At 48.9% G+C, this 12,414-nt stretch overlaps 1 protein-coding gene across 1 annotated transcript in view; it reads left to right on the top strand.

Moving 5' to 3' along the window:
• Positions 1-12,414, top strand: part of LOC128821621 (uncharacterized) — a 291,087-nt gene that overhangs the window by 277,713 nt on the left and 960 nt on the right. Inside the window, exons 12-19 of the mRNA XM_054002816.1 lie at positions 592-723; positions 3,281-3,412; positions 3,689-4,024; positions 6,953-7,065; positions 7,695-7,812; positions 8,655-8,754; positions 9,201-9,397; positions 11,914-12,051. Of these exons, the coding sequence (XP_053858791.1) occupies positions 592-723; positions 3,281-3,412; positions 3,689-4,024; positions 6,953-7,065; positions 7,695-7,812; positions 8,655-8,754; positions 9,201-9,397; positions 11,914-12,051 (1,266 nt within the window). The remainder of the gene's footprint in view (positions 1-591; positions 724-3,280; positions 3,413-3,688; positions 4,025-6,952; positions 7,066-7,694; positions 7,813-8,654; positions 8,755-9,200; positions 9,398-11,913; positions 12,052-12,414) is intronic.

The raw sequence follows: 12,414 nt of genomic DNA, 5'->3' as shown, positions 1-12,414 counted from the left end.
ACAACGGGAGGCTCGTCAGGGCCCTTCAGGCACACTTCCATAGATCCATAGAGGACAGCGCTCACCCCAAGGTCTGCTTCCCTGCCAAACATCCCCGCTCTGCATCCATGTGCTTTAGCCACCTGAGGAGGTGACACTTCCAATTTGTGGTTTCTTGGCTTGCTTGGAGGAGAAGCCCTGCTGATTTTCTCTCTTCCCAGCAAGCAAAGATGCTTCTGCACAAGCTTTCCTGCCCTTTTCCTGCACCGGATGGGATTCTGATCCACTTTTACTTTTCCATGTCTGCCGCAGCAATAGCAAAGGCCTTGCTGGCTATTTCCTACTATTCCATTTCACAGCTTTCAAGAACTAAAAGCTCCCTTGTGCAGAGGCACTGTGCCTTGCAGATAGCAGCCAGGGAGGACTATCAAATTCCTAGGCAAACAGAGTTCTCTTGAATTAGCCCATTTTAATCTGGCCAGAGTGACTTAGAATGCCATTGCTAAGAATGCTGATGATTTCTCCTTCGAAGAGGTGGTTGTAGATGCGAGGAGAAAGGAGGTTCTAAACCATAGGTAACGGCCTGTCCTTCATGTTTCTCTCTTGCCACAGATGACAGAAGCAGCAGCAGTCTCTGCCCCGGCTCCCTCTGCTCCTGGAGAAGAAGCCAAAGAGGAGCAAAAGGAGCAAGACGACCACAAGCCTGCAGCTGTGGTCACAGCAGAGCCTGATGCTTCCAAGAGAGTAAGTGCCAGTTGTGGGTGCTGCTGTCTTTAGTGCAAGGCAGAGCTGCAAGTTTCTGAGCAGCCAGCACTTGCTGTTGCTGGCTGAGGATGCTGAGTGCTGGAATCCCGCAGGACGCGGCCATTTCCTGCAGGCAGGGACAGCTAGAAATTGGCCTTTGGCCTGTCACCTTGAGGCACCCAAGAGCTGGGGGCTGCGGCTCAGCTTCTGCCTGCTTGGCTCAGTGAAGCTCTGTCTCTGGGCTTCTGCAGGGCCGTGGCCAAGGGCACAGGTGCTCGTGCTGGAGGTCACAGGGCTTTCTTTAGTTGTTTTCCCTTTCTGCAAAGGTGTGTTTAGCTTGTGGAAGTGTTCTGCAGTTTTCTGCAGCAGTTCTTCACTTGTACACTCTCTTTTGGCTTTTGATAAGCTGCAAGGAGATGATTGCGTTGTCCATGAAGCTGGGGTAGGCCATTCTTGTGGGGTGAGGCCAAAGGAAGCAAGTGCCTCGTAGGGAAGGCTCCTTGCTAGGCAAAAAGCAGAAGGGGCAAGTTTCTTTGGTTGCGTTTTGGGATGAAGCCTGCAGCTTTGGAAATGGCATTAGTGGCTCGGGTGGGGGTGAAGCTGCAAGTCCTTGACTGCTGTCTTGTGTTGCTGAGCAGAGGAAGGACATCTTGGAATTGTGGCTGCTGTCTTTGAAGTCAAAGGGGCAAGTTTGTGGTGGGGGAGCTGCGTGGGCCCAAAGGACCCAGGGGTGCCGGTCAAGAGCAGCTGAAGGTGGGCCAGCGCGTGGCCAGGGAGCCAGGAAGGCCAAGGGCGTCCTGGCCTGTGTCAGCAAGAGTGGGGCAGCAGGAGCAGGGCAGGGAGCGTCCCCCTGGGCTGGGCAGCGCTGCGGCCACAGCTGGGAGTGCTGTGCCCAGTTGTGGGCCCCTGTGAAGCAGAAAGTCCTTGAGGGGCTGGAGCGTGTGCAGAGGAGGACACGGGAGCTGGGGAAGGCTGTGGAGCACAAGGCCAAGGAGGAGGTGCTGAGGGAGCTTTAGCCTGGACAACGGGAGGCTCGTCAGTGACCTCCAGGCAGAGTTCCATAAATCCCTGCAAGATAGTGCTCACTACAAATGCTATTTCTTCTACAAATACCATCTCACTGCATCCAGGTGTTTTTGACACTTCATTTGGTGACTCTTTCATATTGTGGTTTCTTCCTTTGTTAGGAGGAGAATTCCTGTTCAGTTTCTCATTTCTCAGCAAGGCAGGGCTATTTTCCTCAAACTTTTCTGCCCTTTTCCAGCACTTGTCAAGATTCTGCTTGCATTTTCTTTTGTAAGGTGATGTTTTTGGAGGATCCAGTATTTTTGCATGGGAACACATTTTTTGGGGCAGCGAGCTCGGTGCAGAAGGAGCTGTTCTGGTGCCAGGCCAGTCAACAGGGCCTTGCACTTCGCATTCATATTGACAGTACCTCTGCCTTTTTGCAGCCCAGGGAATCAGTAAATGTGGTGTTTGGGAATTGAGCAGGAAATCAGTGGTCTTGCATTCCAGCTTGTCCTCAGAGATCAGAGGAGCTGGAAGGGGCTGGGCTTTATTTCTGATTACAGCCCCTTTAGCACTCTCAGTGTAGTCAAGTCCAAGAGAAGCACTTGGCCGAGCACAGATGCTGCAAGAGTGCCATTCCCAGTGCAATGCTCTGCATCTGATTGCATTCCATAAGGACCTAAGTGCTCCAGATTCCCTGGGAGTGTGGTTTATTGAAGCAACAGGAGAGCAATCTCAGGATTGCTGCTGATCAGGGCAATGGCTACCACGTGTGTGTAGCAACAGAAACGATAGGAAAGAGAGATTATAAGAGTGAGTACTATATTTCTATCTATCTATCTATCTATCTATCTATCTATCTATCTATCTATCTATCTATCATTTGCATAATTGAATCTTCTTGGCTCTGGTCCAAAGCACTTGGAGGTGCAAAGTTCACCTAAAGCATCCCTTTCAGGAGAGGATTAGAGACACGTTCTGTTGACTGATTCTGAGCAGGCAGAGCTGTTTCCCCCTCCAGATATGGTGTTTTTTTTCCCCTCAGAGCTGTTTTCCTCCTCCAGCCTCTTCGTCCTGAGGCCCCCAGTTAATTCTTTAATTTTCTGCCTGTCCCAGAGAGGTGGAAGAATTCCATGTTTTAGGTGGTGAAGAGAACATGAACTCCAGAAGTGTCTCTCATAAAGGGTGAGCTCACCCAGGAAGCCACCTGCAGAGGCAGGATGGAGCTGTGGGACTGCGCTGGGTGTCAGTCACTACTGAAAGACAAACAGGACATGGCAGGAGCAGAGGGAGGCCCTCACCAGACCCCTGAGAAATGCCACACCTTCCCTGTCAGCTGCCTGAGAGGCTGTTGGAGCTTCAGCCCCAGATGGCCCCTGATTGTAGTGCCAGGGTCACTTTGGAATCTGTGCCTCCCCACGGGCAGAGAATGACCCAGGAGAGCAGCAGCACAGTGCTCTGGAAACGTGTGAGCCCATCAGTCCTTGAGTCTTGGCCCACAAATGTCCTATGGAAAGTTGAAACCCATCTTCTCTTGCTTTCTGTGCAGATCCTTCCAGAGAAAGAGCAGGAGCAGATTGCATTATCAGAGATGCCATGCCAGACTCAGGGAGAGCTGAGAGCCCGAGAGCAGGAAGAGCAGCTCAGGCAGCAGGTGGAAGAGCCACAGGAGAATGGCCAGGTAAGCCTGACTCGCCAGGTGTCAGGGAAAGGGCAGGAAGAGGGGCATAAAACAGAGCTCTTGGGAGTGAGGAGGCCAGGAGTCCCAGAGGCACTGAAAGCACAGAGCCTTGGAATCTGCAGAGATCAGCACTGGGACAAGAGGGTTCCATTGGAAGCAGGTGTGGGTAGGGAAGCAGAAAGAAGTGGCTGAATAAATGTGATTTTGAGGCTGCAAGAGGAAAGAGCTGAGCCTTATGTCAGCTCCCAGTCACTTGCTCTGCATTTGTGTGTACAGAGCATCAAGGCAGAGCCACAAGCAGAGCAGCCCGAAGCTCAGAGTGCCATCATGGAAGTAAAGAAGAGGAACCAGGAAGAGACAAGAAGAATTCAAGAGGAGATGAATCTCCATCAGCAGAGGGGCGATCAACAAAACCAGGTGAGTGAAAGAGTGGCAGCCACTCCACTCATGAAAGATCCTCTCTCTCGTATTTTACAGAACTTGAAGGAACAGCTGGACACAGACTTTCAGAAAGCTCACGCTAAGATCAAGGCAAGGGAGAAGAGGCAGGAGGAAGAAATTAAAATCATCAGAGAAAAACTTAATCCCCTCCCTCAGGCTCTACAAAAGCAAGTGAGTGAAAGAGGGATAGCCACTGCAGTCACCAAACTGGTGGTTTCTGCCCTTCTCGCCTTCCCAGTGCAGAGCAGCAGGGAGCGGGGTGATGCCTCTGAGTGCCATCCTGCTCTAGTGTGTATCACAGTCACTCGGAAGGACATTTCCTGGTGTGCTGAATCTCAACTACTGCCCTGGACAGGGGGACTTGTCCTTTGGCCTTTTGGCCAGCAGTCATCCAAATTGATTCCTGCTGGCCTGTTCCTGCTCTCCTTTTTTCTTGAGGTGTTTTTACAGGGGAATATGGTGACCCAGATGGAGGATTGAAACAAGCTGTCTGTATCCCTTGTAAATCTGTTCTTTCCTCACAGTCAGTGACTCTTGACTGACAGGGACAAGCTGTAGTCTCTGACTGCTTTGTTCTGTTTGACTCGAGGTGCAAGTGTTGACATCTCACCGGGCAGCCGGCAAAGACTTCCGGCAAATGAGTGGCAATGAAGAGCCCCGAGGCTGGCGTGAGGCACAGGAAGTGTCCCCACCAAAGGTGCTACAGGTTGGGCATGACCTGAAGATGGTGCAGGAAAAGAGGACACATTGGGGGGAGGCCGAACACTTGAACAAGGAGCTGCAAGTGTGTCTGAAGCCCTTGGAGGGGGAAAGGAATCCTTGAGAGGAAGTAGAATGGTCATTGTGGCAGTGATCCTTCAGAAAATCCATGAAAATGGACCATGAATCTGGCCATCCACTCAAGTAGAACTAGCCTTTGGTTTTGACCCATCCAGTCTGAGAAGTGGACATCAGAAAAAACCCACTTAAGAGCCCTGCATGTTGCTGACAGCACCTTCCTAAGGGCTTGCATTTGAAATGGAATCTCAGGCTAATCTCTGTCAGCCACCTTTCTGACATAAACTCTTTTCTTGTCTCAGATCTACAAGGGCTTTGTCACCAAACCTGCTGCAGCCTTTGCTCTCCACCCTGAGAAGCGGAGCCGGGGCGGTTTGTTCATCTCCAGTGCTGACCCAGCTGCTGCTCAGCAACAGGAGATCAAGGATGACTCCCTGGAGCTACTGAGTACGTCTGCTGTATTTCTTGTCTGAGGGACAGTCTATTGTGTGCAGGTGCCAGCATAGCTGTACCAAATGTTTTTCCTGAGTTTGGTGTCCCAGGGACATTTAGAGACATTTCCCCACAGGAACTGCTGTAGAAAAGCAGTCTCTGTGCTGGCCCCCTGTGCTGCAGAGCTGTCTGCCTGGTTGTTGTTGTTACCCAGCCAACCACAAAGGGTTCAAAACTCCAGGCTCTGGGTCTGCCTTTTGAATCTCCTGGAAGCTGGGATCTCTGCTTTAAAGTGAGCATCTTGCATTTTGTTTCCCTCAGGGAAAATAGTGAACATGGGAAATCCTGTGATGAAATACACGGAACTGGAATATATTGGCAGAGGGTGAGTCCAACCACAGTTACTTCTACATAACCATGGGCCAGGTGTTTTTCTGGTGGAATATCTATGCAGTGTGAAGTCAGAGCAGCTGCAAACAGATATCTATCCCCATGTTCAGACACTGGGGATAGATTGTCCCATCTCTCAGTGCTGCTCCGAATTCGTGAGTGTGCCCAGAAGGCATTGGCAGAGACACCTCCATGCTGCCAAGTTCTTGCCTGCAGCAAGGAACAGGACCTGGAAGATCTCCTTGTCTCTCAAGTGTGGGACAGTTCTGTGTTAATTTCCTGAGCATTTTTGTATATCTCCAAATCATACAGCCACACTAATAAAAGGGGAAGAAACGTGCTTGCCTGAAAGAGCAACCTACTCCCTGATAGCTGTCAGATAACAGTTCTCAGGAACATTTCTTTCCAAAAGATTGCTGAAGGAAATACTCCATGGTCAGGATAAAAACTGCACAGTTTAGAACCTGAAACCCAAGATGAAAGAAGGAGATCTCCTTAGGAGCTGAGGCAGTAAACAGCAACGCTTCAGGGACAGGCCCAGTGCCCATGCACTTGAGAGGAAAATGCATCATCTGCCTTTGGGCAGAGCCGCCTGCATCCGGCAGGTTTTAGGCATTTGCAGCAGAGATCTCCTCTGTGGGCTGGCTTTCACTGCAAGATCTGAATGTCTTCTCCTTTCTTTGCTGCTTTTTTGTTTCTAGGACTTTTGGAGATGTTTGCAGAGCACTTGACAATGCCACAGGAGGGCAGGTAAATGTCAACATCTCCCGCAGGTCCTCTGGTGTGAGCAGCTGTGGCTGGAGCTTTGAGTAGAGCTGTGCTGAAAAGGCACAAGAAGCACAGACTGCTACCAGCCTGCAAAATACATTTGGGACAGTCTTTGTCCTTCTCAGCTGCCAGAAGGAAGGCAAGGAGGGCAGCAGTTCCTTTCAGAGAAGGAGGTGCTCATTTGCTCTCCATTGCTAAAACAAAGGTGGGGCCTTTGAGCATCTCACTGCTCTTTGGGGCTATGGCTTCAGAGTCCTGAATTCTCACTTCTGGCTGCCAGGAAATGCATCTGAAAGTTACTGGTAGTTCCTTAGCCACCTGCAGTGCTGCACTGGGGAACTGCACGTAGGGAGAGATCTGCACGGTGTCCCTAAAAGCCCTAAGTCCTACCCATAGCCCAAAATATATCCACAGAGTTTTAAGGCATGGATTACTTCTTCTGAATCCCAGACAAAGCAGCAGGGAGTGTGCTCAGAGCTTTGTGGGTGATAGTTGAGACACCACAGTTACCAAGTGGACAAGGCAAAACCTCAGTGGCCACGTGTCCTGTAAGTGGCCTCCAAGGGAGCAGAGAAATGGGCTGTTGCAATGTCAGTTCCTAATTACTGCAATGCCCAATCACAAGGCAGTTTGGCACAGCTCGGCTGTGGCATTGCAAAATCACTCGCTCCATGTGCCTTGCGGTCTTGTGCCGCCAACTTCTCAAGTTACTGATTTTCAATGTCATTTTAGGTGGCCATAAAGAAAATAAATCTCCAAGGACCGAGGAAGAAGGAACTAAAAGTCAATGAATTCATGCTCATGAAGACAAATAAGAATCCCAACTTGGTCAACTATTTAGACAGGTGAGTTGTTGTGAATGTTTGTTTACATATTGCAAACATGCATGGTAAAATTCCACTTTGTTCACTGGCAGAAAATAGAGCTGTAATTATTGGTTAATTATTATTGCTCTGCTCATCTCCAGTGGATGGGAAGAGAGTGCATCTTGTCTCCATGAGTCTTCCCTGGTACACAGAGTTTGAAAATTATTCAAAAACCTGCATCACTCATATCTTACTAAATCAATAGCCTGTAAGTTCACAGCCACCACATTGTTTTGGGGCTTGATTTTTTTTCAAGGGTCCTCTTACATCCAGATAAACTGACATGGATTTCCCTTGGATTGTGTCCCCTCTTTTCCATTGCTTTGCATGCCAGGAAGACTAGGTGCTTATTTCCAGAAACACGCAGTTTGACAGGTTTTTGATCTGTTCCTAACCTGCAGTTTTTACTTGCTGGCAATTGAAGACATCTCCTTTTTTCACAGCTGTGCCTTTCTTCTTGAGACAGATTGTAAACAATGCACAGCCTAGAGGGAATGTCTATTCCTTTCATTCTGTCCTTGTCACAAAGGGACTTGGAAACAAGAATCAATCAAGAAAACAACCTAGCCATGCATGTTTATCTCCATGCTCTTGTTTCCTTCTTTCAGCTACCTTGTGGATGGGCAGCTCTGGCTGGTCATGGAGTACATGGACGGAGGCACTCTGAGCAATGTCATCAGCGAGACCCACCTGTCTGAAGACGAGATGGCAGCCATCAGTCGGGAGGTCAGCAATCCCACCTGTGCTGCCCAGGGCTTGGGCAGGATTGTCTGGGAAACAGGGCTCCGACCTGGAGTGATTTCATGTGCCAAGCTTTGTTTCTGTGTTGCTGGTATGCTATGGGCAAGCAAAAGCATCTCAAGTGAAATGCCTGCCAGTGCCCCTGCACTCACAGTACTCAGTTCTTGTACTCATATCTCCTACTGTTGTATTCTCACTGTCCCTTGTATCTGTATTTGCTGCTCTCCACCTTCCCTCCCTAAACTTTTATCTCCAGCCTGTCTGCACTGCATTCCTTGCCTGTAAAAGCAAAGGTGCTGGTGGCAGCATTTGAAATGATCAGCAAAGAAAAAAGACTCATTTCTCACAGTCCTCAACTGAAAAGGACACTAGTGCAGCCAAAATGCTCTTTGCTTCAGGAAGGTGACTGTTGTGATACTTTAAGCCTGTGCTGAGGCCAGCAACAAAACCTTTGTCATGCAGCCTCCCACCCAAAGTGATCCACTTCACACCAAAGGGAGGGACTTTTTCTTCCTTGGCAAAACCCCTCACTTGTCCTCTGCATGGAGAAAGCACATCCACAGCAGCAGCAGTCATCCTGGCTGGTTTGCAGGGGACAGTCTACAACAACAGCAGCTGCTGTTGCTCTTTCAAAAGCTGACATGCCTTTCCTCAGAAAGATCCTGCTCTGCAAGTGGTGGAGCAGCAAGCTCTTCCTCGCAATGGCACTCTGTTCTGCCATTACTCACCATTCCCCTGCAGAGGGAATCTTTTAGAGCTCTTTCCTTTCTTGTGTAATGAAATGACATCACTAATTTTTGCCCTCCTGTTTCTGTTTTCTCTCTCAGTGCCTGCAAGGCCTGGATTTTCTTCACTCGAACCATGTGATCCACCGAGATGTGAAGAGCAGCAACATCCTTCTCAGAACCGACGGCTCTGTCAAGCTGGGTCAGTGTATTCTTGGTCAGGTGCAGCATTCCAGGGATGTGGGCTGTGGGGCTGCTTTGAGTGACTGCCAGCTCCCCAAAAATGGTGCTGGTGGCAGTGCAGGGCCCCCCACTGGGAGCTGATGACACAGTTGCAATGTGCACAGAGGTATAAGGAACCACGAGAAGTCAAGAGTGGCATTGCTCTGTGTGTGTCTCTTCCAGAGGGAGGGAGCTACAATGTAAAGCTTCAGGGGAATGAAGGCCACTGCTGTGAGCAACCTTAAAACACCTGGGTTTTTTTGGAAGTGGTCAATACCATACTTCCTTGGCTAAAGCCCCAAGGAAACCAAGCGTGGACAGTTCTCCAGGAGACTCAACAGCACATTCTTAGACTGAGAGTGGGGAATTCTTTTGCTTGATTTCCTAACTTGAGCTGGCTTTCATGGTATGTTTTTTTCTCCACAGCTGACTCTGGCCTGTTTGTTCAGCTCACCCCTGAGCAGAGTCAACGGAGCTCAGTGGCCAGCATTTCTGGGTGGATGGCGCCTGAAGTGGTGACAGGTCAACCATGTAGCCCCAAAGTGGACATATGGTCTTTTGGAATCGTGGGCATCGAAATGGTGGAACGAGAAGTTCCTTACCAGTATGAAACTCCTGTTTCGGTAAGGTGCAAATACTCACTGATCCTGCTTGTCTTTCTCACCTGTCCCATGGTCAGTGTGCCATTGGACAAAATCCCATTGCCATCTGCTGGCACCACTTCCACCAAGGTCCCCTTCTGAAAATGTCCCTGCAGCACATCAGCATCTGCTGTCGATTTGGTTGCATCAGAAGGGAAGAGGAAGGTAACCAGTTCAGAAACCTAACCAGTTCAGAAACCTGCCATTTTGGCCTCCAGCCATGCCTGAAATTTCTCATTTGCTTTTTGAACCCTGCTGGAGCTCGGTCTCTGAAGGACAAGAATTTTTTCAGTGGAGAGATTAGACATGTGGTAAATAGCCTGAGAAATGGAGGTTAGACCTTCCCAGTTTCAATTTTATAGAAAAACAAAAAGCAAAAAAGAAATAGAAAAAGAAAAAGAAAAAAAGAAAAAGAAAAAGAAAAAGAAAAAGAAAAAGAAAAAGAAAAAGAAAAAGAAAAAACGAAACAACCACCAAAGCTATGCCCAAGTAGTTTTGTGTAGGAGCGATGGTGGGTAGGACAGTCAGGGTGGACAGAGACGAGAGCACTTTGAAGCCAGGTCTTGGAACTTTCGGTTTATTGCAAAGGGCGTGGCTGCAGGGGCCCTGTTTGGAGCTGCCAGCCACAGCTCGGAGCAGGCCCAAAAGAGGAGCCCAAAAGAGAGACCTGAAAGAGCGAGGAAGTTCTGGTTACAGCCCACTAAATCTTCTTCTGTGCTGAATATTCTAATTGTCACTAACCAATCTAGTACAAGATACAGATCCTATAGCATTTACCTACAGCCTATAGGAATCATTACATTACCATACTGTGTTACATTTTAAACCCTAAAAACTACTCTTTGCACCCCTTCTGCCAAGCTAGTAGGGTCTGCTCTGACCCTTGGACCTGTCTGCAACCAGAGGGTATTGTTTAATCAAAAGGGGATTACCTTCAGCCAGCCATACCATTGTTTTCCAGTTGCTCAGTAACTAAGGCTAGTAACTATCTCAAAGCTTACTTTCATTTCAATCTCGCTTATAGTTTCCATATTCTAAAAATCTTTTGACAGGCAATCATATTTAGAAGGTTTCCCTGTTTCATCTTCCCCAACACTTTTGCTTTCTTGTTCTTTTTTTAACCACAGCACATAAATTTTCCTCCAAACTGTAGCATCTTTTCCCAACCCTGTTGGCCTTCAAAACTTTCAGGCTTTCAAATCATCTGTACATTGTTCAGTCTTGCGTGTGGGTGGCCTGGATAAGTTTAGGATGTGTTTTTCTCCGACTGCAGTTAGAATTGTACACTAAACTCTTGGCTGTTTCTGGGTACTTTAACAAGTTGATGAGCTTGCAGCCAGGTGCCCAGGGCTGGGATCCAACGTGGGCGGTTGACGCCGGTGCTGTGTTCCTTTACCACAGGAGCAGGGCCACCCCTGGCTTGCACAGCTCTAAGGACAGTGAGGACTCCAGCTCCCCACCATGTCCAGTGGCTGAGCCCAGTTGCAGAGAGACAGGATAAAACCCTCTTTGTGACATCTGGGGCTGTGGGAAAAGGAAAGAAAGCTGCCATAATTATTTATACTCAAGGGGAGTGTGTTTGCTGTTTTAGGCTTGGAAATTTTCCTCTGGCTTGAAGAGGATAATAACAAAGTCTTTTTGGTCACCATCTATTTCAGTGCCACCAGCACAGAGCTGTTAGTATTGTGATGGGCATTTTTATGGAGACCAGGCCACAGCCTGGTGCCATGGAGAGCCAGCCAAAACCTCCCATTTCTTACCCAACACTTTCTGCGATGGGGACACCATTAATGCATTGATTGAGTATCCAAATGAGCAGAGGGTGACCATAGGGATGGCACTTCTTCTGATTTGACCTTGAAAAGTTTTCCTTTTGCCACTTAAAGAAGCTGAAACTTGCAGCTGAGAGACAGAGCTGCAGGTGGCTCCTGTGTGCCCAAGCAGGCATTTTCATCCCAATACATTTGTGCAGGCATCTTAAACTGTCTGTGTTGAATATGAGATTGCAAATGTTTGTTTCCTTACCTGGCGGATTTCCTTTTTTGCCTTCCACGTACCGCTGTTTTCTAGAAGAGGACAAGAAGCTCGATGAGTTTTGGTTTATGACCACTGTGCTTAAGGGACCAACAAGCACTGCAGAGATGCCTTTCATGTACTAATCCTTGGAAATAGTAGAGTTAGTTAGTGTAGCAGAGTCTGTCTTCTCAAAAGCCTGTCAAGCTGGTGCAAATCCTCTGAAAAGGAAACATGCTTTGCTGATGTAGTTCCCACTAACTAGGTCAGTCAATGAAATCAGCTGCCAAGGCAAGATCTGCTGAATGCTGGAAAAGCTGTGGCTGCACTGGGGTTTGGGTTTTTGGTTGGTAAAGAAATGTCATCTCTGGGTCTCTGCCAGGGCAGAAACTGCCCTGCAGAGTGGAGCTTAAACAATGGGATCTGAGAGAGCACTTACAGATGGGAAAGAAGCAGCTGGAGCCTTATGTTTCCTTTTCCTGCAGGCTCAACTCCTGATAGCCAGAGGAGGGAGACCAAAGCTGCGGCAGCCCAACCGATGCTCGTCTTGCCTGCGTGACTTCCTGAGCTGCTGCCTGCAGACAGACGAGGCACGGCGCTGGTCTGCCAAGAAGCTCCTGCAGGTAAAATGCAAAGGGGCTGCAGGTGAAAGAGTGTCTGAGGGATGGGCTCCTCCTCCAGTGAGGTCCAAGGCATCAGATGAGCCCCCGTTCCTCCTCACCTCCACTCTTGGTGCTGTTCAAATGAAAACGGTGAAGAATCCTAGACTGGGCTGGGCTGGCAGGGCCCTGTGAAGGTCATCTAGTCCAAGTGTCCTGCAATGAGCAGGGACATCTTCAAAGAGATCAGGTTGCTCAGAGCCCTTTCCCACCTGACCTGGAATACCTGCAGGAATGGGGCACCTACAAGCTCTTGGGACAACCTGTGCCGGTGTTGCACCATGCTCCGAGTAAACAAGTTCTTCCTCAGACTTACTCTAACTTGAT

Source organism: Vidua macroura, chromosome Z (assembly GCF_024509145.1).
Source record: "Vidua macroura isolate BioBank_ID:100142 chromosome Z, ASM2450914v1, whole genome shotgun sequence".
Lineage (NCBI taxonomy): Eukaryota > Metazoa > Chordata > Aves > Passeriformes > Viduidae > Vidua > Vidua macroura.
Note: the sequence above shows the minus strand (reverse complement) of the source record. Positions and strands in the feature narration are given on the sequence as shown.